Genomic DNA, 23,281 nt, shown 5'->3' on the forward strand with positions numbered 1-23,281 from the left:
GACCATGGGGCGGGAGCTTCCTCGCGCCAATCGGAAGTATTGGAGAGTGGGCCTGATGGTCGGAGGTCGGCTACGGAGCCATGAATATTTTGCCCAAGAAGAGCTGGCACGTCCGGAACAAGGACAATGTCGCCCGCGTGCGGCGCGACGAGGCCCAGGCCCGGGAGGAGGAGAAGGAGCGTGAGCGGAGGGTGTTGCTCGCTCAGCAAGAGGTAAGCCTGGGGTTGGCCCGGAAGCACGGAGGGCCTGCCGGTCACTCTCTGTCAGGCGCGGGTCAGTGTTTGGCGATGTTTCTCTACAAATCCTTTGCTAACTTCCACGAAACCTTCCAAGATTTCCCCACTGGTGTAGTTGAAGTGGCCAGAGACTAGCTCATAAGAGTGGGACAGATATTCTGATTACTTTATAGTTCGTCCGCACAAGTTACTGAGCATCCACTGTATATATGTCCCCCACCTACAAAGCGCTAGACTTGAGAAATCCCTCTTAGAACAACTTTGAGTCCTTAAAGGGGTGTGCGGTCGGCACTGAGCGCAACGGCTTCAACGAGGAGGGCAAAGGGTGGACAAGCTGGAGTCCACTCCGTTAAACGCATTTTCCATCATTGCTCCCCGAGACAAATACACCCAGAGGCTTTGTTTGTTTTTCAAGACCGGGTTTCTCTGCACAACAGACTGACAGTCCTGGCTGTCGTGGAACTCGTTTTGTAGACCAGGCTAGCCTTGAACTCACTGAGATCCACCTGCCTCTGCCTCCCGAGTGCTGGGATTAAAGGCGTGCGCCACACCGCCTGGCCAGAGGCTTTCTTTGAAACAGGGCCTAGGTAGCCCTGGCTGTCCTAGAACTGGCTATGTAGACCAGGCTGGTCTCCACCTCTGAGATCCGCCTGCCACTTCCACCTGAATACTGGGATTGAAGACTACACACACACACACACGACCAGACTTTGATTAGTCAGTCATTTTTGTTTACACTTAAATCCCTTGGCCAATCATGAATTGGTGTGGGTTTTTTAATTTTTCATAGTAGCTGGATTTGGTGAGGTTTGTAATCCCACATACTGAGGCTGTAGAGGGGAGAATTATGGAGACTGTCCTGAGCAATTCAGAACCTACCTGGGGCCGGGCGGTGGTGGCGCACGCCTTTAATCCCAGCACTCGGGAGGCAGAGGCAGGCGGATCTCTGTGAGTTCGAGACCAGCCTGGTCTACAAGAGCTAGTTCCAGGACAGGCGCCAAAACCACAGAGAAACCCTGTCTTGAAAAACAAAAACAAACAAACAAAAAGAACCTACCTGGGATGGGGGTGACCACTAATGTTTGGAATAGTGACCTGGAGCCTCACCTGGGGGCCAAATTCTTTTTCCAGAAAGTAGTATGGCATGGCTGCCTAATAAGCTGTCTTTGGGAGTTTGTGTGTGTGCTGCATATACACTAAGCAGGGGCTCTACGGCTGGGACAAAACCATCTCTACCTTAGAGCTGAGTGGGTTTTCGTTGTGGTTTTGGTTTTTGGAGACAGGGGTTTCTCTGTGTAGCTTTGGAGCCTGTCCTGGAACTCACTCTGTACACTAGCCTGGCCTGCTTCTGCCTCCCAAGTGCTGTGATCAAAGGCAAGTGGACTTTATGGGACTTTATTTTGTGGGCCCCTACCCTGCTGCAAAGTGTGGCCCAAGGACACAGAAATACTGAGTAGTTAGTTATTTTTTTTTAAAGGATTTATTGTGTGTACAGTGCTCTGCCTGCAGGCCAGAAGAGGGCACTAGATCTCATTCTAGATGGTTGTGAGCCACCATGGAGTTGCTGGGAATTGAACTCAGAACCTCTGGAGGGGCAGCCACTACTTTTAACCACTGAGCCATCTCTCCAGCCCCTGCTGAGTGGTTTTTTAATAGCTGCTTTTTGTTTTGTTTTGCATCACTGTAGGCTGGGAATCCTTCTGTTTTAGGCTGGGGACCTACCAGCAATTCCTGATAATCAAGTTTACTGTTTTTGTGGTTTTTCGAGACAGGGTTTCTCTGTAGCTTTGGAGCCTGTCCTGGAACAAGCTTTTGTAGACCAGGCTGGCCTTGAACTCACAGAGATCCGCCTCCCCCCCCCCCCCCCCCCCCCCCCAGTGCTGGGATTAAAGGCGTGCGCCACCACTGCCCGGCAAGTTTACTGTTTAAAACACCCATTCTTCACTCCAAATTAGAAACGGTGTCTCTTCTGGCTCCCAGTACCTATACTGTCCTATCCTCACCTCCCCCTCTAAAGGTTTTTCCAGATAGTTTGCTTGTATAGCCCTGCCTGTCCTGGAACTCGCTCTGTAGACCAGGCTGGCCTTGGAGGTTACAAGGCTTGTGCTTTTAATCCCAGCACTTGGGGGGTGGAGGCAGAGGCAGGCCAGATGTACAGAGCAAGTTCCAGGACAGGGTCCAAAGCTACAGAGAGAAACCCTGTCTTGAAAAAAGAGCAAAACAAAACAAAACCCACTCAGCCTCTGCCTCCTGAATGCTGGCATTAGAGGCATACACCATTAGCCGGCCATGGCTCTTTCTTGTAGCCCCCAGCACTTCTATGTTCTGAAGGTCTTTTTTTTCCCCCAACCTCTTTAGGAGTGTTCTGAAGGTCTTGCCTATAACTTTCTTCACAGGCCCGAACAGAATTCTTACGGAAGAAAGCCAGGCGCCAGAACTCACTGCCTGAACTGGAAGCAGCAGATGCAGGAGTTCCAAGTTCTGGCCCTGTGGACCTGTTTAAGGAGCTGCTGGAAGAAGGGAAAGGAGTTCCCAGAGGCAATAAAGAACATGAGGAAGAGAAGCGACAGGAGAAGGTAAGCTGGCTTCCTCTCTTGGTGGAATCCTGGGGGGACTGGGGTCAGGGGGCTAGCTGTAACAGCTGTTAGGATATGGTGACAGATGAGCACACAGGACATTCTGAATGTGACTGAAAGCACATAATTTGGTTACCGATGCAGTGCACTTAAGCTGGTTTCTGATGTTAACCTTATTATATGAGACTTAAGCTAGATTGAGATGAGACCTCAACTATACAGACCAGGGTGCCCTCCAGCTCACAATCCCCAATTTGACCTCGAGTGCTGGGGTCAAAAGCGGGCACCGCCAGATGGCACTCGTGCTTCTCAAATTGTGGCTCTCCTGCATCTCCCATTCCAACTTTGAAGATGCTTGGATCTCACCGAAACCACTCTGCTTTGCTTGTCTGCAGGTTTTCCCAGACTTCTCCCATCCTCCTTTCCATCCCTGTCCTCCTTTTTCTCTTCTTTCTCCAGATGAGCCAGCCCTTAGCACTTTGCATAGCTAGTCCTGTCCCTGATTTCCCTTGTTGAATGACTACCTACCAGCCTGTCGTCTCTCTGAGCTCAGACCCTGGCTTTCCCTACTGCCACATCTAGGGCTCTCAGAGGGACTGAAAAGACTATTGTGTTTTCTTGCCCCCATAGGAGAGGCAAGAGAAAGCACTAGGCATCCTGACGTACTTGGGCCAGAGTGCAGCAGAGGCCCAAACTCAACCTCCTTGGTACCAGCTCCCTCCAGGGAAAGGGGGCTGCCCTCCAGGCCCAAGCCCAGATGAGAAGATCAAGAATCGGTTGGACCCATTGAGGGAGATGCAGAAGCACCTGGGAAAGAAAAGGCACAGCAGCGAAAGCCGTCCTTCTAGAGAAGAGAGGCCTCAGAAACAACGGCCCAGAGAGTAAGAATAGACTTAGTGCACAGTAGAGCAGAGTGAGATTCTGGGGGCCCTAGCACATCAGTGTAGTTATCACAAAAAGCTCAACAGGAAAGGCAGGTTGAAGTGCTTCTTAATATGTGGTCTATAGACCTCTGTGGAGACAGACTTCATTTAGGATTTTAGGAATAGTATCTCCTCTTATGGCCAAGGGTATGTGTGGATGCTTCTATGCAGGATTTCTCAGGCTTTTTTTTTTTTTTTTTTTGATGTGCATGCATGTCTTGCCATGACTCCAGCATGGGGGGAGAGAGGGAGGAGAACAAAGGCAGGTAGACAGGGCCAGCCTGGTCTACAAAGTAATAGTCAGAGCTACACAGCACGGAGAAAGCCTGTCTTGAAAAACTTACCTTAAAAGATCTTTATGGCCCTTAGTCGTCCCCCCCCCCCTCCGAGATAAGGTCTCACTACGTAGCCCTGGCTATCCTAGAACTGACTGTGTTAACCAGGCTGGCTTTGAACCAGAGATCTGTCCGTCTCTGCTTCCCAAGTGCTGGGATTAAAGCATACCCGCATCACACTCAACTGTCTTATATTGCCACAGCAGAAGGCGGCACACAGGGAAGAGCCCTGTTTGACTTTGATCCTCAGTTTTGTTCTTTTGGTTTTTTGAGACACGGTTTTTGTGTAGTCCTGGCTATCCTGGAACTAACAACTGCAGAGGGGGTACTCATAGACTAGTCTTTTTATTTCAAAATGGTGCAGGGGCCCCAGGATACTACTAAATGTGCGTTCTTGACCTGGAGGGGCATGTGATCTTACAACCACAGGGGAGGCACAGTCCTTGAAGCGAGTCTAAGGACTCACACATGTGGCCCAGAACCAGGTGGCTTCTCTCAAGCTTTCTGCTCTTGCTCTCTTCTTTCCAGGCCACCTTCCCTACAAGAGCTCCGAGCTGAGCGTCTTCAGCGAGAAGCAGCTGAGAGGGCTCGAACAGAGGCCCTGCTGGCCCGGGTACAAGGCCGAGCATCCCAACAAGGTCAGGTGGAAGTGGAAGAGACAGATGAACGGAGGCGGCGGTACAATTCCCAGTTCAACCCTCAGCTGGCCCGGCGCCCCCGCCAGCAGAACCCCAGTCCTGCACACTAACTCTTGGGGGAACAGGAGAGGCTGCAGCTGCCAGCCGTCATATAAAACTATTTATTCATAAATATTTTCCAAAATGAAAATAGGTTTACCAAAAAATGTCCCTCACTGGGGAGGGGAGGAGGGGGCAACTCTCACCCCCAGGCCCCCAGGGTAGGGCAGAGAGGAAGAGAAAACCTCCCTGCCCTTTCCCTGCTCCTGGAGGGGAGGGTGCCCCATGGCCTTGGGCCTCCCCCAGTCTTCCAGGGCAGGGCCCTCACCTGGGCAGGGGGATCAGCATGCGGGGGGAGGGGTCAGGTAGAGGGGGCCGGTGTCACTGGAGGTCCCGGTCCTCCAGGTAGCGGTACTCAAAGGTGAAGCCTTCCTTCTTCCGCTGGCCCCACTTCTCGTAGTCAAAGTAGATGTAGGTGCCCTGGCCGGGGAAGAAGGTGGTCAGTGAGTGGACGAGGAGGGGAGCTGAGATCTGGGCCAGGCAGATGACAAAAGAGGCAGTCGTCCGGTACATGGAGGTGCCAGTCTGACTGCTCTACATGCTTGCACTATTATGCTCCACTCTTGGTGACTGTAGAGTGGTGAAGGGGAGACAAAGAGGGCAAGCCCCTGGTGGGCCTGCAGGCTTTCTCTACAGCTTTGGAGGACACAGCCATGAGGCCCACACTTATGTGCAGACCCCGAGGAATGGGGACAACAGGTGGCCTACAGTGTAACAGATGTACAGCATCCATATCCAAGTGCACAGCAGTGACACACACTCATTGTAACTGAGATTCTAGTGACTCAGTGCCCTGAGATGTAGTCGAGGACCAAACCAGGGAAGGACAACAAGTCTGAAATCAAGGTTGGAGATGATACAGCAAAGAAAGAAGCTGAGTCAAGTGTCTGAAATGCTTCAACATGGTCTGGAAGAATGTAGGAAATGGAGTAGAGTAGAGTTCTGTAAGAATGGAGACCAGTGAAGGCCAGCGTGGCATCCGGAAGTGTAGGTGTACGGGGAAATGTGTACGGGGAAAGCCATCATGGAACACACCAACTAAAAGCAATTAAAAAGAAATCCGTGACGCTCACTGTATAGCAGGCACCATTAGTACTTACATGTTATTAACTCATTTAATCCTTGTAACAACTGCATGAGATGGGTACTGTTAACTCCCATTTTTACAGAGAGAAACACATGAAGAGAGGTTCGCTTGACTTGCCCAAGATCATCCAGCGAAAGCTGGGCTCAAACCCAGATCAGCTGGCTTTGAGGTATTTAGGGAGAGTGGCGTTTCCAATTAACTAATGACTGAGATTGGAGAAGGCTTCCTAAACAGGCTTCCTTCCAATTATGCTCAGTCCCTGTTCTGCTGGTTGCCAGGAAAATAAGGGGTCAATGAGGTCAGGTTTGGGAGATGCCAACTATAAATATAAAATCCCACACTCTCAACTAAGTACCTAGGGCTGCATGGTAGAGACAGAAGCTCAAGGAAAGTTTTCTCTTTGGAAGAAGTAACAATGGCACTAAGAAGTGGACAAATGGAGAGACAGCATCCCAGGAGTGTGGGAGGTCAGTTTGGTCAGTCTATAGGACTGTGCTTGAATATCAAAGGCCAGCAGCAAGTCTGGGCTTGGGGACACTAACCATACCCCAGTGAGACCAGGGCAGGCGGGGCCCTCACCTGCTCAAACTCATCTGTGATGGTCTTGGGCTCCTCATGCCTCTGGAACCACATCATGTACTTGGTGTGGAATCGCCAGGACTGCTTCTTCAGGGCCTTGGCTGCCAAGTACTGTGCCTTGGTTCCCTGGGAGAGAAAATGCAGAGAAAGATCAGGGGGTATCCAAATTGGGTACGGAATGGGGGATAGGGCAGGGCATCAGGGCTAGACCCAGAACCCCACCACAGACCAGCTGGGGCGGAGAGTCCATTTGCAGACAGTGCTGGGAGCACAAACATACCATGGTCAGAAGAAAATGAGACAGGAGGTGAGAATTGCTTTCAGAAAAGCTTTGAGAAAGAAGAGAAACTAATGCATAATGAAAGCTGAGAGAAGACTATGTAGAAAACTCAAAGGGAGATGGGAAGGGGTCTCTCTCTCTAGGGAGGCCTGAGAGTACCTATTGCAGTTCAAAGGCTATCCTCAACTAAAGGGTTTACCAAGAGCTCTTGGTAGTTGAGTGTGTACACAGCCTAGGGCCTGCTGCCTTTCCCTTAGTCTGAGCAATTAGAATGCCTTGGGACTGGACAGGTTTGAGGGGGCCTGGGATGGGGAGGGGTGCGGTCCCAGTGGCCGCAGTGGGACACCCACCTCGCCCCTCCAGCCCGAGGGGGGATGGCAGCGGTGGCGGCGGAGCTGAGGGGCCCGAGGCTGCCCCGGGGGCCCTGCTGTACCTCCAGATAGTAGAAGATGAAGAAGAGTGTCTCAGTTGACAGGCGCTGGTAGAACTCCACTGTGTCCGAGTGTGGGGGTGGCATCTGGTGGTGGTAGGGGGGCGTCGGGCAAGGGTTCCGGGGGAGGTATTGCCTGTGAACCAGAGAGGACTTAGTACCAGATGACTTCCAGTTCCTGTCCTGCCTGCAGGAGGGTGTTCTGAAGCAAACTTCAGCCTGCTCTAAGGAGCCCCAAGCCAAGTCCTCAGCACTTTGAGATGAGTACTCTACCTAGTCTCTCAAGGCCCAGGAACCAGCTCCTCCCTCAGACTGGGAGTCCCAGTCCCCAGCCCCTTTCTGCAGCCCCTCACCGAATGCGCTCGGAGTCAGAGGGGTGGGGCATATGGTGCCAGGCGGCCTCTTCCATGGCCTGCTGGTAGAGCTGCTCCTTGGTGAGGGACACTGGCCCCAGTGGACACACACCCAGTGACAATGGTATGTTCACCTCTGAGAGCTGCAGGGGTGGCTGGGCTGAGGTTGGGGGTGCTGATGTGCTGCTCAGGATGATGTCTGTAGGGAGGGATGAGGCACCAGGCCCCTCAATGATGAGGATGGATTCAGTTTCTTCTTGGCTTTTGCCCTCCCCACCATCCCATGATTATCACCTCGCTCTGTTAGGTGTAAGGTTGGCACTGGGTCCTCAATACCAGAGCTGATAGCTGCCCGTTCTGCCATGGATTTCAGAGAGCTCAGAGGTTCAGGGGCCTAGGAAGAAAAAGGGGATGAGCCTCAGGACCTGGAGCACAGACTGGGTTACACAAAAATGCAAAGCCTGATGGGACCTGTACACTCTGCCTACTCTTCTGTTGCCAGTTCCTTATTTGCAAGATCTACCTATATTATGCTATAACACCATGGCTGTACGTAAGCTGCACATCTGAGGTCACCATCAGAAAATGGACCACTGATTCTCTACTGTGTAATTCTGTTCAGGGCCCACGATACATTCCAGAGGAAACCATACCCTACAAAACACAGTGAACAGGCCACAGCACACACTGCTATAAAGACATTACATGCTGAAGGAACACCCACTGGACTGCCCACAGTAATATGGCATCTTGAGGGAGGTGGTTGGCAGGACTGTAGGCTCTGCTGTTGCCTTAAGGGTGCTGGCCATCCCCTGGGCATTCAATCTCCTTGGGAACATCAGTGGGTTGGGTCTGCAGCCCCCACACTGCTTGCTTTCCTTGATGAAACAGCTTAGGGCTGGCTCTTCTACCCACTCTGTGCAACCCTTCCATCACCAAAGCCCACCCACAGACCTGCACCCCAGCTCTCTTGGAGGGGACTCATTCTGTACTAGTCACAGCCAATAAGGCCTAGTCCATCATCCTATTCTTCCCTCATCCCACCCACAGCCTCACAGAAGCCTCTCCACAGTGTGTCACTTATTTCTTCTCCCCTCAAAACCATGCTAAAGCCCTATCACCCACTCAGGAGGACTTCTTTTTTTTTTTAATTTATTTATTAAAGATTTCTGTCTCTTCCCCGCCACCGCCTCCCATTTCCCTCCCCCTCCCCCAATTAAGTCCCCCCCCCCAGCCCGAAAAGCAATCAGGGTTCCCTGTCCTGTGGGAAGTCCAAGGAACCCCCACCTTCAGGAAGACTTCTAAGATGCTTTTATCCCCACTAGAAAAGTAGACACACTGGATTTCCTGCTCCAGGATAGGCTCAGGGCCCACATCTGAGGAGCTCACCTTGATTTCCGGAGTACTGCTGAACTGTGGAGGACCATTGAGCAGGGTGCCAGCTGCCTTGGCCTCACTAAAGCTGGGCGTTGGAGAACTGGGAGGATTCACAGGCAGTGGCACCAAGAGGCTGGGTCCCCCTGAGTTGTTCCCTGAGCCTGAAGCCACATTCCCAGCCCCCGTTGGGGCTGCCGTACTGGATTCCTTTCTGGGTAAAGAATGGAGGAGACTCAGATTAAGGTCCCTAGAGAATGAGTACAGAAAATGGGCTCCAAAGGGGACAGTTGAAGGTAAGACAGCTGGGGTGGGCAGGAGCAGAACCAATCTCTAGGGTCCTCTTCCATTCAGCAGAGGTACTGAGTTGGGAGTGCAGGATTTAGGATCCCTTAACAGCTTAAAAGAAGGGGGAAAACTGGGGCAAGATTCAGAATAAATCTATTTATAAATTTATATGAATATATATATATATATATGAATAAAGTAGCCTTGCACAGACACACAAGGTGCACTCCCAATGGGACTGCTAATGTCGGGGGCAAGGTGGCAGATCTTTCAGCATTGTTTGGAAACAGCTGAAGTAATCTGATGTCATGTTAGAGAAAAGGAGGACTAGGACATTTTACTCGGAAGAGGGAAAATAAGCCCCCCCACACCAATGTCAGACAGGTTGCCTCAGAACAAAGAACAGAAATGCAGAGACAGCAGTCTCAAACCCAGAGTAAGAAAATCAGTAAAAGAAAGGACAAGGCTGGGAACTAATGTATACACATCCCAGGTGGTAAGCAGGGACAGAAACCCTTGCTGAGGTGAAGGCAGAGTGCACTGGACACCATCAAAAAAAGGACAGAACTTGGAGCCTTGCAGCAAGAATGGCATGAGAGCCAGTGCCCACACCTTGCCACCCCAGAACTCACGAGGTGCTTGGAGCTGGGTTGTGAGGGCCTGAAGTAGGCCCCAGGGCTTGGCTGCTGGCACTGCTGCCCCCACTGCTGCTCAGGGCCACCTCTGCAGGGCTGTCTGCAACAACTGAACTGTAGCCTGGGGAAAAGAAGGGCAAGTGTAAACAGGCTGTCAGCCACTGCCACCTTGCCCTGTCCCCCAAACTGGCCTCCACTTACTGGTGGCACCGTTCTGCTTGCCAGCCCCTCCGCCTGTGCCACTGTTACTATTGCTGCTGCTCCCTCCGCTGCCACCACCACTTCCCCCGCTCGGCTGGGCACTGGGGGGCCGGGGCTGGGCAGTGCTGGGCCCGCTGGCATTGGGTGGGGCCACAGCCTGGGCATAGGGGGCAGGAGTACCCGAGTTGTGGCTGGGAGCTGGACTGGCCTTGGGGCCCAGGGCACTTGGAGGTGCTGCTGGGGTAGAGGCCCCATTGTTGCCAGGGGTGGAGCTCAAGGCAGAAGTGGCAGGTGGGGGGCCAGAGGGATAGGTGGGCGGCACAGCTGGGGACTGGGGGTGCTGGTTGCTGTGGACAGGCTTGGAGCCGTTTTTGGCTGGAGACTGCAGGAAAGAAAGAATAGAGGGTCAGGTACTAGACCAGCTTGTCCACTACCCACAAGCCTCTACTACCTCCCCACATATTCTCTGACCTGCTATCAACTGTTCACACCATCCAAGGCACCTAAGAGAATGTGACTGCCTTCATGTTTAAGACCTATTTATTTCCAGCCCACTCAGCTGTCCCAAGACCTTGCTGGACATTGCCCCCTGTAGCCCACATGATCCACAAGATCCACATGATCTTGTTAAAACAGAGACCATGCCAGGCGGTGGTGGCGCATGCCTTTAATCCTAGCACCTGGAAGGCAGAGACAAATGGATCTCTGTAAGTTTGAGGCCAGGCTTCAAAGCTATACAGAGAAACTGTCTCAAAAGACCAAAAAGAGACCAGTGGAAACACTTAAATACCCTCAATTTGAGATGTGGAGTAGAGGTCCATGCCTTTGATCCTAGCACTTAAGACACAGAGACAGGCAGATGAGTTTGAAATTAGCCTAGTCTATTAGGCAAGTTCAGGCCAGCCAAGGCCACACTGAGATACTCTCACAAAACAAAAACTAAACAACCCCCTCAAAAAAAAAAATCATCTCAATTTGGGATTAGTTGGATCAGCCTAAATGTTTTAAGAGTCAGGGAACTGGGATAGCCAGAATACTTCTGAATGTCAGCTAAAGGTCCATTATAGTCACAGAACTGTAAAATACACTGCTCCAGAGTGTAATGACCAGGAAATCCCTATCTCAGAAGTTCCAACAACAAGGCTGCCATGCTGAACCTCCTTCTGGACTTCTGAACCTCACTTACCACGTACCAAAGGGAACTGGCCATTCACTTTTTTCCTGGGATCACTGCTGACAGTCTGGGGGCCTGGCAAGGTGGCAGAGCTGGGCCCACTCCCAGAAGTCCCTGCCCCAGTCTCCCTCACTCCAAACTCCATTACCCTTGCTGTTCCTCCCAACCCTGGTGCCCACTGAGGTCCCCCCACCTGGGAATATCGCTTCTATCACTCCAGAGGCTTTGGGATCCTTCTGCTCCTACAACATTCCTGTTTCCTAAGGAGAAGTAGTCATGCAGGGACTACTTCCTGCAGCCAGCACAAGATGAGCAGTCTGACTTTCTTATCACTTTCATAAAAGGCTTACAAAGACCGGGCCCTCAATCCTAAAAGGTCCACCTCTCATATTTCCAAGCTTCCTGCCACAGCCCCCACTGTGACCTGCTGCTGCCCACAGTACCATCCAGTCTTCCTCTGCGGGCCAGAACATAGGCCACCTCAACCACAGCACCAGTCATCAGCCTGTCTTCAGGGTGACACTGTTTCTTGCATGCTACTGTCCCAAGAGCCCAGCATTGTGGCCAGCACTCCAGCTTCAGGACTTTAAAGGACCACTAAATAAACAAGTGACAAGACATCAGTCAGACTTGGACTCACCTGACTGACTTCACTATCTGTTGAGCGGCCTCTCTTCTTATCATCTTCAGAGTTTTCCTGATATAGGGGAAGTAGAGTCAGAAACTATGTGACCTCCAGGGTGCCAAAACAAAGGGCAATCCTTTAGGGACCCAGGAGGGCCCTTATTGCTCTTAATCTCTCAAAGGCCCATCTGACGGGCCTTGTGACCCACAGCTGTTCCAACATCCAACCTGAAATTCTGGGAAACACCTAAATCTGAGCTTGTTAGTACTGTCTTCTGAGAGCCAGCACCCACTCCCATCCTATGAAGTACCCAGCAACTTGCTTTCTTTATAGACTTCAACCCAGGATCCCTGTCAGAGAAGAAACACTCAGCTGCTCAGGTCATCCCACCACCACCTAAAACCAACATGCACGGCAAACCTGAGTGGGAACCCTAGGGTCTATCTTTCGACTTTGTATATTCATTCCACACCAGCAAGGGCCTCAGAGGCAAAAAAAAAAAAAAAAGCCTATAGACTTTACTTCCTTAGCTGCTCTCTAGGGGAAGATTGGGCTTCTGATATCCCCATTCCCACCCTCTTGGGAACCCAAGTTATTAATAACCCCAGACCCTCACCGTAGTGCAGTTAGCTGGGCTGGGTGGGATGGGAGAGCTGGAAGTTGTTGAGGTGGGCGTGCTGCTGGACTGGTTGAAGATCTCATCCTCCATGTGGCTGTGGCTGGGTGGGGAGGTGGCGACCAGCGCCTGTGCTGTGGGGGCAGGGGAGCAGCATGCTTAGCTGGCTCAACCATGCCTCCTGCCCTCACCCTCTGTGCCATGAAGGTCAGCCCAGGGCCTCACGAATGTCCTCGAGGTCCAGGTCGTCATAGAGGAATTCGTTCTCTTCAAAGTCAGGGTCCTGGGATGAGTCGACGTAGTACTCCACGTCATCCTTGATCTTTCGGATGGCGTCAACCAGGATGGAGTCATTGTCCAGCATGCGCAGAATGGTCTCCAGCATGCGTACATGGTAGCGGTGTTTTTCGATATGCCGCTTCAAGCCCTCAATCCGGTCCTGCTTCTGCTGGCGAGCCCAGGGCCAGGCTCAGGGGCTGCAGAGCACCTGCCTGGCCCTCCTGCCCCCACAGAACCTGTCCTCAGTCCCCCATCCCCAGGGTACCCCAAAAACTCCACTCCAGCCCCTCCTAGCATGGGGCAGTGAGGAGTCTGCCCACCCTCCGTCCCAGTGAGGACCAATCTGAGGTTTATGGCATCTCAGGGTCCCACTTTTCCCCCCTCAAACCCCTTTGGGCTCTGAAGATCCCTTGAAACTTGTTGTTGTCTGTGCTAGCTCCTACACTTGGCCTCTATCTGGCTCACCTGTCAGCAAGTCTCACCCAGCCCTCCCCCACTGTTCTGACCTCTGCCTGGAATATACATCCCATCTCACTGCAATAGTAATAAGGATAAATAAGAGGAGCTCCTGCTCCTCCTAAGGTTCCAATTCCCTTTACACGACACCTTAGTGCCAGTTCCAAATTCCTCCTTTTGTTAATGACACCCACTCTTTCCCTCTCTGATTCTCAAATCTCTCACCAATCATGACATATTTCTCATTTCCCATCCCAACTTCCTTCTCTGGTGACACCATTAAATATACAGCCCTTTGAATTCACACTCTACAATCCTACAGCTGTAGGATCCAGGACCCTAACACATGTCTTTGGTCCAAACCATTGCCACTGGTTTCCCAGGGACACCCCACCTCCAAGGAGAACCTGGGATCTTTGGGGTGCTGTGTACCTTCCCAATCTGGTTGTCCCTCCATGTCTCACTTACTCTGTGGTCCCTGCGGAACCTAAGTCTATCTTCAACTCAAACCACCCCTAACAAACATCCCATGATTCTGTCTTACCTCCTCCCTATACCATTCAGCTGGCTAGGCTGCCTCATCCATCCTGCTTTCTCCAATCTCTACCCCAGATATATTTTTGGCACCCAGAACTAGATTCCCATAAGCTTCCAGAGGCTTCCTGTACACAGGCCACATCCACCCCTACCCTGTGGGTGTGCTTCTCCCCTCACTCACATCCTTGTCGCCCTTCTTCTTGCGTGTCTGTACCGACAGTGACTCCACCTCACTCTCAAACTGGTCCACCTGCATATTTAGGGTGTCAATGGTGTTCTGGGGGGAGAGAAGGGAATAGGGGTTCATCCTCAAGTCCCTGACATATACTTAAGTCTGGGCCCATGTGCTCACTTCTTTCTTTGTCCCAACTCACCGTGAGCCACTGGCCAACCTCTTCCTTCTCCTTCTGAGCAGGGTCCACCTTCTGAGCCAGACCTAGGCCCTCCTTGCTATAAGCTTTGGTTTTGGTCTCTCGTTCCACAACTTTGAACCGTTCCATTTGCTGTGGACAGTACAGATGGTGGAGAGCTCTCAAAGATGAGATAGGAGCTCTAAGGGCCAGCAATGCTACAAACAGCCTGGAAACCTTATCTCTTAGACTGAGCCCTCATCTTTGTCCTTCCCTTGGTCGTGGAGACATTAATCTTCTCAGGAGTCTGGAGTGGTAGCTCCTAGAAGGCTGCTCTGCCTTCTAGCGTCCCAGGAACCTGATCATACCACCACCCCAGAGAGCCCCTGGCTTTGATTTCTTACCGTTTCAATGAGCTTGCGGTTTTCGATAAGCTGCCTTTTGTCCTTGATCTCGTTGGATGCTACCCATGTCTTGATCTGGTCCCTCAGCCGCTGAAGAGAGAAGCAGCAAAATATTAGGCTGCAGGCACAGGAGCTGGGGCCCTCAGTGACCTCTTCTCCCTGGGACCCAGCAGTCCACTCTCCCCATCCCTCCTCCCACAGGACAAAGAGAGTCCAGCCCCAGCCCCCTCACTTGTAGCTTCTTAATCTCCTTCTTTAGGTCAGCCTCATACTTTTCTTTCTGGTTCGCGTTGGCTGCATTGTGGAGCTGAAGGATGAAGAATTCAGCAGTCAATGTGAGAGTGGCTGCCCAGAACTCGCCATAGCAGTAAAGGTCCAGTCTCTTCCTTGGCTGAGAAATCTAGGACCCCCTCCCCATAGTTGATCTTAGGGATGCTTCCCTGGTCAACACCCTGAGACTTTGAACCTCTTGATGGTTCTCCCCACAGACCCAGATTTTGAGGTTTCTAGGCTATGTACCTTTTGCCAAATATCTTCAAACTGCTCCACGCCTTCGGACACCTTCTTGAGGCAGCGATCAATCTCACCTAGACAGAGAAGAAGACTTAGGATCCTGACAAGGCAGCAAATATCCAAAGACAAGTTCCCAGAAAAGAGGGCCTGCGGTCACATTTATAGCAGGCAGTCTATTACCTTGGAGTTTGCGCTTGTCCGCCATCTTCCCTGCCCTACAGACGAACTCTCTTCATACTCCCTTGGAAACGGACGCTGCTGGGGAAAATTGGGTAGGATTTAATATCTATTCTGTGGCTAGTTTAAACCCAGAAACATGGTGGCAATCATGGAGTAGGTAGGATGGTAGAGGGAAGAAACAGTTACCTGCCCTCTTCCCTACCCGAAAACAGAACTCAGGGCCTTGCATGTGCAAGCATTCATTCATCTAACTACATCCCCAGCTACATTTCCTATCTGATAAGGAAGAGCTGGCCTGTTCCTACATTCCTTCAATCGCCCAGTACAGAGACGGGCAGATTGTATTCTGGGATACTGCTGAAACAAAGAATGCTGTATCTTATTTGTGGGCCTCTGACTTAGGGAGCAAAACCTTTCTTTAGTACAGAGCATCTGTTCTCTAGATGACACTACAGCACGTGCAGCATACAGGTGGACTGCTCAGGTGGAGGTGCGAACCCTAACTGAAGACTCTAAACGGGTTGGGACCAGAGGTGACTGGGAGAGGACACTCCAGGCAAGTCGGAAATATATGAGGCTGGCAACTCCTGGCACGAATGAGATACTGTATATGCAGGTGTGCACTAAAGGGGAAGAGTGACGGGGGATTTCTCCAGCTATGAAGACCTGAACCTGCTCATGAAGGACACAGCAGGGTATCAAACAAGAGGATCTCACACTTTGAAGAAGTTTATTTCACAGCAGAATCCTGGAGCCCCAAAAGATAATGTCCCTGGCCAGAAGTGTCTGACATTAAAAATGGTCATAGAAACTTGGGAGCAGGAAGTAGCACCTCAAAGAGGGCTGGGAGAAGATAGAAAGCTTATGAAGATAAGACAGTAAAGAAGTACCTTAGCTGTGAGAGAGCAGATCCGCACACATGGAAGAATTCCGGATCAGATAGACTCAGAAACATGAACCCAACAGGGCAGAAACCAAAACGCACAGAGGGACACCTCTTTTTATTCTGAAGGAAGGTGAGCTTAGAGGGGCCAGAGGACAAAGGACTGAAGAGGGGAGGTCTATATGTAGAGAAATCCACACTACAAAACTTGACTCTGAAACAGAGGAGAGGGAGGGTCATGTGAAGAGGATTTCTGAACTGCTAGCAGAACCTGCCCCCACCCCACCCTGCCCAGAACATACTAACAAGCAAGTCTGTCCTATATTCCCACAACCAAGAATTTCAACCTGGTGGGCAGCCATAACGAGGGATCTTACTACCAAGGAAAATAATACCCAGAGAAATATTCTAAACAAAACATGCAGGTCGAAAATGTTTCAGAGTCAGTTTAATGTACTACAGCCAGTGCAATGGAAAAACAGAGTCTGTCCCTTTCCAAGAAAGGGTCTTAGTAAACGCTTCAGGCTGGCTTTGAACCCACATTCTTGCCGTGACCTCCCTAATGCTGAGGTTAGAGACTGCACTGTTATTCCTGGCTCATTCACTTGTACTAATCACAGACGGCTAGCAACTACTCCAAGGGACATTACGGAGCAGGCTTTAGAAAAAGAGGCCTGAAGAGGATGGGGTTGGCACATTTTCTGAATGGATTTTAAAAATTAACTCTGTGGCAAACCACTCTGTGGAGAGGTAGGTATGGGTGGCACCTGGGAACTTAAAATCTCCACAGCACAGCACAGGATCTATCAAAAACAAAACAAACAAAAACAGCACTCTTATCTAAGGATTGGCTGACACACCATAAACCAGGAATCTTAAGGAAGATAAAGCAACTAGCAAAAGGACTCAGCAAAGAACCCCACTTAGGAGACCAAAGAATTGGTACCTCTCTGGCCCATGGACCTTGCATGGAATCAGCAAGAGGTCTTCAGGATCTTGACCAGGAATGAGTCTTGGCTCTAATATCCACCAGCACAGAAAAGCCTCTTTTTACACCAAGGAAGGAAGGAATTTTAAACAAGATCCTACAGAAGGGTTCTGGGCAGATACTGCAACCATAAGAGGTGAAGCCAGCCGGGCGGTGGTGGCGCACGCCTTTAATCCCAGCACTCTGATCTCTGTGAGTTCGAGACCAGCCTGGTCTTCAAGAGTTAGTTCCAGGACAAGCTCCAAAACCACAGAGAAACCCTGTCTCGAGAGAAAAAAAAAAAAAAGAGGTGAGGCCCTACCCTAATCTCACAGTGAAGTAGTTGGGACTGAAGCACAGGAGAGGAGGTAATACGGCCCTGCAGTAAGAATACAGTACTGTGGCAGCATAAAAATGACAGAAATACTAAAGGGGCTAGAAACAAGTGCTAAAAAGGGGCAATAAGGGCCAGTGAGTGGGATCAGCATAAACCAAGCCTGACAACCTCAATTCAATCTCCAGGATTCACATGGTAGAAAGAGAAAATCAACTCTCAAAAGGTGTCTTCCATCTTTCAAGTGTATAGATGTGCTAATAAAAGGCATACACACACCAAATAAATAAACACAAGCAAACAAACAAACTGTTGGGCCAGGGTGGGCCTTTTAATCCCAGTCCTCAGGAGAGGCAGGCAGATAGATCTCAAGGCCAGCCTGGTCTACTTAGTGAGTTGCAGGCCATCTCAGACTACATAGAGACACAGTCTCAAAAAAAAAAAAAACAACAAAAAAAACCCCAAAAACCAAACAAACAAATTTAAAAAATAATTAAGGGCCAGTAAAATGACTGAGTAGATAAAGGTACTTGCTATGAAGACTGGTGATCTGGATTCAATCCCCAAGTCCCAAATAGTGAAAGCAAAGAACCAACTTCTCAAAACTTTTCTCTGACCCCCCACATTTCTGTCATACCAACCATGCACATACCAAGAACACAACTTTAAAAATATATATAATAAAAAAAAATTTAAGAGATGGCGATGTCTTGGGTAAAAGCACTTGTTCTTTTAGACAGTCCAGGTTCAGTTCCCAGCACCCACATGACAGCTCACAAGGGTCTGCAACTCCAGTTCTAGGGGAAACATAGCTTCTCTGGGACAGCACATACACAGTGCCCTTACATGTGGGGAAGCAAAATACACACAGAATGAAAGTAAATTTAAGCAAATAAAGAAAAAGAACAGGTGTAATGCTTCAGTCATCAAGATGGACACAGCTGTGATTAGAGAAGAGTTTCTGCCTGGCAAGAAGCTGTTGTTCCAGAGTAGACAAGGCCCACATACCCAGGAATTTCTACTCTAGAGGCTGGAGTCACTGCTAACCTTCTCTCCACCTAAAAACACTCCCCACTTAGAGGGTACCCACACCTCAGAAGCCAGAAAAGAAGTTAGTGCTGGAGTCTGAAACTATAGGTGCCGCCACAGAAGACTGCCCACGCCATTTTCCAAGACCCTTCTCTAGGAGGCATCACCACAGGGCTCTTTTGAAGTAGGCAAGCACCTTCATACAAAGCATACATATACAGATAGTGAGGGGCTGCGGACAGCGTGGAGGAAGCTGGACCTCTTGGCCCAGATGGAGGCTCATTGATGGTTCTCTGTCCAAGACTGTGGCACATCCTGAAATCAGGACTCACAACAGGAGTCAACAAAACAACTTCCAGAACTTTTCGCCACAGGTTTCAAGATTGGCATACACAGACCTAATGAGGGGCATAACATTAATTCTGAAGGCTGGTGCTGTGGAGTGGCCACACAAGCATCTTGGAGCATAGCACAAGGCATCTTGCAGCTAAGAGGGTTCACACTAAAGCCAGGAGTGTCAAGCAGCATTGGTCCTCCATGGACCCTGGCATTGCCACATGGGGGTTCCGTTAGGTGGATAAAGTAGGTTCTGGTCAGAGGTAATTGTAGCCCCTGGAGAGGCCAGACACCAAAGGTTGAGGAACCACACCTTGAAAAGTCATCCCTAATCTTTAGTTGTAGGCAAAGTGACCACAGTGTTCTCTCCCCCAAGTCCCAGACACGGCATAAGAACCTTCACTGTAGACCCTCAGAAAGATCACAAGAGGAGTAAATCATACTAGCCAGGCAAGAGTATCCTAGCCTCAAAGTACACAGGGAGTGTAGCTATCTCAAATGCAGGAGAGGGGGAAGCTGATACCAAAGAAGGCAGGAACTTCACCTTGCAGGTGACAACACTACCCAACAAAGACAACCCAAGTATAGGGAGAAAGGCCACCCCTTGCACAGCAGGAGACTTAGGCGAGGGACCTTTGCGTTCCTACAGGGTAGGTATTTAGCTCTGGTCCGAGGCTTTCCCCCAGTGTATTTCAATTAGGGAAGAGCACACATACACACAGGTGGGGAAATGAGAATGGAAGTGAAGGGAGATAACAACCCATGTGATGAGGGGAGAAGGTGAAGACAGTGAGGACAGACCGAATCCTAAGAACTGACAGCCACAGAACCGAGATGTTGAGAAGAGGTGCTTCAACTGTCCCCAACAATAGCATACCAATAATAGAGCTCGGGAGCTCACATTCCACGGACACAGGCTGAGGAGAGCTAAACAGTTCCCAGCACACACAGCAATACCAGTAGACTTGACACCACTAGGAAACCACATCCAGGGAGGCCAACAGCTTGCACCTTAGTGGAGCTTGCATCCCCAAAGCTAGAGGCCGCTGATACCCTACCTCAAAGATGGAAAAGACCTGAAGCCAGGAAGTGAGCTAGATGGTGGACAGTCTTGAATCCAAGGTTTGGGGAAGGAGTGTTTAAAAAAACATGCTTCCTTTAAAATAAGGCTGGTGGAATGGGACATCTAGGAGACTTCACTGCCAGAGCTGTGAGGACAAGGTGGAAACTTTGGCTTAGGCTCCAACTCACAACGGGAGCTGCAACCTCGGGTCTTGGGGACTTTTCCTCCACCAGATCCATCTCTTCCAAAGAGGCTTCCCCCTAGCAAGACACCAACAGACTGGAGCTTTCGGGTGCACAGAGGCCACGCTCCTAAAGGGAGCTCCCGGGGAGGGCATGACTGCAGTTGTGCCCCCCACACCCACAGCTGAAAGCCTCTTCCCGGCCCGCTGCGCGCCCATCGCTCCAAGACCGGCCAGACGCGGAGGAGGGCGGGCACCTCGCACCCGGGGCCGGCGCGCTGCCACGCGGGAATCGGGACGCGGGAGGAGAGCGGAGGCTCCCTGCCCGCCCGCCCGCCCGAGCTGAAGGCAGGCCTGAGCGCGCGGCCAGGGCAGGGCCGGGGCCCGGCGGGTCGCGACAGGCGGAGGGGTCGCGGAGCGGGAAGGCGGCCGACGACGCTGGGGGAAGAGGGGAAGGGGTCCGGCCCAGTCGAGCCTGACGCTCTCACCGCAGGAGCTGGCGCCGCCGCTGCGGAGCGTATCGCGACAGGCGAGGAGGGGGAGACAGAGGCGAGCGCCCGCCAGCCGCCTTTTTTTTTTTTCCTCTTTCCTCGCGCCCCAAGCCCGGGCGCTATCGCGATAAGAGGGCGCGAAAGCCGGAAGTGGTTTTGGGTTGTTGATAGAGGAAGTGGGCCCGGGATTGTTCTAGACGACCGAGTAGGGGATTCGGGGCTCAAGGGAAGGCCCGGCGGCGGCTGCCGACGGCTCCACGGAAGCTGAACGGGCCCGGTCCAAGATGGCGGCGACGGAGGAGGCCTCCCCTCCTCTCTTCTCGTCTCTGGCGCCGGCCCGCCCCCGAGCCCCGAATATAGGTCCGTCATTGCTCCTGCAGCACGTCGCTCTGGGCCGTCAGGCGCGTCCCATTGGTTCCGAGGGAGGATGCGGCCAGCCCCCTCGCTCGGATTGGCTGATCTCTGCAGGGCGCGGCGTTCGATTGGCCTCCCGCTCAGCTGGCTTGGATTGGCTCAGGTTTTCCTTCCCGGCTCCTCCTCCTCCTCCCCGCCTCAGAGCACAACACGCCAGCGCGAGGGCCCGAGTGTCAATCAGGAGGCCTGTGTCGTGCTGATTGGATGGGTCCGCCCCCTTCTCCTAAATCAATTGGCTGCGGGGAGGAGTCAGGGCAAGGGGCGGGAAGTCGTCCGTCAAGTTTGAAGGCAGCTGTAATTGGTTGCGACGTATATTCTGCCTCGAACTTATTGGTTGGTCATGGAAGTGGGTAGGGGAAAACGACGGAAGGCGTGGAGAGTGGGTGTTAAAGGCCACTTACCTAGTGGGAGACGGACAGGTGACTGGGGTTGAGAGGGGGCATTAAGCCCAAGTTATTTACCAATCAAAAGAGCCGCCAGGGCTAAGGGGCGGAGCTAGACGAGAAGGCCCCTCCTATTTCCAGTTTGGCCAATAGGGTACTATTAACCGAGGGTGCTGCCGACAGGTGTGGTTCTCGAGCATCCTTTCCTATTCCTGCCATCCAGGCTGTTTTCTGATCCTCATTTAAATAGTTTCCCAACTGCCTATGATTGGCATATCTCTTTTCAGAATGCTTTCTGGATGGAAGAAGGAAAGGCGGAATCAGAGACAACTAGCACCATGCACAGCAGAAGCGACTGAGAAAGTGTCTGCACGGGACTGTCCTGCCTCCAGTTAAGTGAGCAAGCCAACTGCGGGACACTCTCCTGTCTCCGTTCCTTTGGTGTTGCAAGGAATCTGTTGCTGCAGAAGAAACTGCGCTTTACCATACTTTAGTTACATCTGTAACGGCTACTTATTGGAACTGTTAGGATTCTTCTCTTAGGGAGCAAACTTCCCTGACCACTCTTGTAGAATGCTTAATGGGCCTCTTTAATTTTGTTCAAATTCTGATTTTTTTTTTTTTATAAATACTTACTTGGGACTCCCTCTCTGGATTTCTCAGTGTCTGACACTTATAGAGCACAATGTAGCCTTTGGCTGAATTAGTAGATGATGAGTCCGAGCAATGATTTATGTTGAAAACTTTTTGAGAACCACGTTTTCATGAACTGGGAAGCCAGATCCATCTCTGCCTGCCTAGGTGAAGGAAACTAAAATAAATCAAACTTGAGGAGAATGTGGACACCCCCTCAGAATGGCATGAAGCGAGAGGAAGAAATGGCCTATAAAAAGTGTATTCTGCTGGAGAGATGCTCTGCAGAGGACTCGGGATTCTGTTCCCAGCGCCCACATGGTGGCTCACATGCCTGTATAACACCAGTTCCAGGGTATGACTCCATCACCTGACCACTGCTGGTGCACTTATTCTAACACATTCACATAGGTTTTTTTTTAATGCACATTTTTAGGGTCACGTAGACTTAAGAAAGTGAAATCTAGGAACTTGTATTCATCCAGATTTTTCTAACACCCCCATACCATACTTTCAAGTTTGTTATTCATGTACAGCTTAGTTATTCTGTGTAGGCTCTGAATGTGGAGCTGCTTCTAGCCTTATCAGGAAGCCCTTATGGATTTGTTAAGATGCAGATTATCTAGGTGGTCCCCAATTCTGCTTTTCCTAACAAGCTCCCAGGGCATGCTGATGACCTCAAGAACAGAGTTTTGATTCTCACGCTTAGTTGCACTTTAGAATCACCTGGGAAGTTGGGAGGAGGGGTGTCCAAATACCCAGGCTCATGCTAGAAAAATTACATCAACTCCTGGAGATAAGAACGAGCTATCATTCTTCCCCTGAGGTAATTCCAACGTGTAGCTAAGGTAAAAACCACTCACTTCGAAGCATAGTCCCTTAATCAGTACCATCAATAGCACATGGAAATGCACTTTCTCTTTCACAGAAGGGAGATTTGAACCCAGGGCTTCACACAAGAGGAAAGTACCCTACTATTGGACTATTCCCCCAATTGCCTCACCTCATTTTTGGCAGGGTTTCATATAGGACAGGCTGGACTAGAACTAGCTTGGTAGCAGAGGATACCTTGAACTCCTGGTCCTCCAGCTTCCACTTCCCAAGTGCTGGGATTACAGGTATCTACCACCATGTCTCAGCTTTTGCCCTTTTTAAAGGATCTTATGTAAGCCTTGAAACTCACGATGTAGACTAGGATGACCTCCAACTCACATAAATCTGGTCTCTGCCTGGGAGTGTTGGGATTGAAGGTGTAAGCCACCACACCCAGCAGGGCCTTGACACAGCTAGGCAAGCACCCTGAGGTGAACGACTGCATTCCTGGCCCTCTAGAGACATTTATTGTGTATGTATGGGTGTGTAGCCTACATGTATGTCTGTGCAAAACAAGTGTGCCTGG

At 50.9% G+C, this 23,281-nt stretch overlaps 2 protein-coding genes across 8 annotated transcripts; one reads left to right on the top strand and one right to left on the bottom strand.

The window, feature by feature from the left end:
* The first annotated feature begins 13 nt into the window (after positions 1–13).
* On the top strand, positions 14–4,898 carry Leng1 (leukocyte receptor cluster member 1). The gene is made up of 4 exons (XM_075942640.1): positions 14–212; positions 2,633–2,812; positions 3,443–3,693; positions 4,599–4,898. Exons 1-4 carry the CDS (start codon positions 81–83, stop codon positions 4,816–4,818), a joined length of 783 nt encoding a protein of 260 aa, XP_075798755.1. The 5' UTR covers positions 14–80; the 3' UTR covers positions 4,819–4,898.
* Positions 4,856–20,747, bottom strand: Cnot3 (CCR4-NOT transcription complex subunit 3). Of its 7 annotated transcripts, none has more exons than XM_075942581.1 (18): positions 20,450–20,747; positions 15,169–15,246; positions 14,995–15,062; positions 14,708–14,782; positions 14,476–14,565; positions 14,096–14,224; positions 13,903–13,998; positions 12,675–12,897; positions 12,450–12,583; positions 11,849–11,905; positions 10,035–10,416; positions 9,831–9,954; positions 8,926–9,124; positions 7,831–7,930; positions 7,537–7,735; positions 7,187–7,319; positions 6,474–6,599; positions 4,856–5,227 (listed from the first exon to the last, which is right to left on the bottom strand). In XM_075942581.1, exons 2-18 carry the CDS (start codon positions 15,191–15,193, stop codon positions 5,129–5,131), a joined length of 2,259 nt encoding a protein of 752 aa, XP_075798696.1. In that variant the 5' UTR covers positions 15,194–15,246; positions 20,450–20,747; the 3' UTR covers positions 4,856–5,128. The 7 variants fall into 7 exon arrangements, with proteins under 7 accessions (XP_075798696.1, XP_075798722.1, XP_075798744.1 ...); XM_075942607.1 differs by having other exon boundaries at positions 12,675–12,894; positions 15,169–15,243; positions 20,450–20,744; XM_075942629.1 differs by having other exon boundaries at positions 10,215–10,416; positions 12,675–12,894; positions 15,169–15,243; positions 20,450–20,738.
* Positions 20,748–23,281: the final 2,534 nt, after the last annotated feature.

Source organism: Microtus pennsylvanicus, chromosome 1 (genome assembly GCF_037038515.1).
Source record: "Microtus pennsylvanicus isolate mMicPen1 chromosome 1, mMicPen1.hap1, whole genome shotgun sequence".
NCBI classification, from domain to species: domain Eukaryota; kingdom Metazoa; phylum Chordata; class Mammalia; order Rodentia; family Cricetidae; genus Microtus; species Microtus pennsylvanicus.

Excerpts from the sequence above, each read along its gene's own strand:
- Leng1 (XM_075942640.1), top strand. The coding sequence starts at position 81 with ATGAATATTTTGCCCAAGAAGAGCTGGCACGTCCGGAACAAGGACAAT. Across the intron at positions 2,813-3,442 it reads AAGAGAAGCGACAGGAGAAG|GAGAGGCAAGAGAAAGCACT; the intron begins GTAAGCTGGCTT and ends TTGCCCCCATAG. Across the intron at positions 3,694-4,598 it reads CAGAAACAACGGCCCAGAGA|GCCACCTTCCCTACAAGAGC; the intron begins GTAAGAATAGAC and ends TCTTCTTTCCAG.
- Cnot3 (XM_075942581.1), bottom strand. The coding sequence starts at position 15,193 with ATGGCGGACAAGCGCAAACTCCAAG. Across the intron at positions 9,955-10,034 it reads CAAGCAGAACGGTGCCACCA|GCTACAGTTCAGTTGTTGCA; the intron begins GTAAGTGGAGGC and ends TCTTTTCCCCAG. Across the intron at positions 7,736-7,830 it reads CTTACACCTAACAGAGCGAG|ACATCATCCTGAGCAGCACA; the intron begins GTGATAATCATG and ends CCCTCCCTACAG.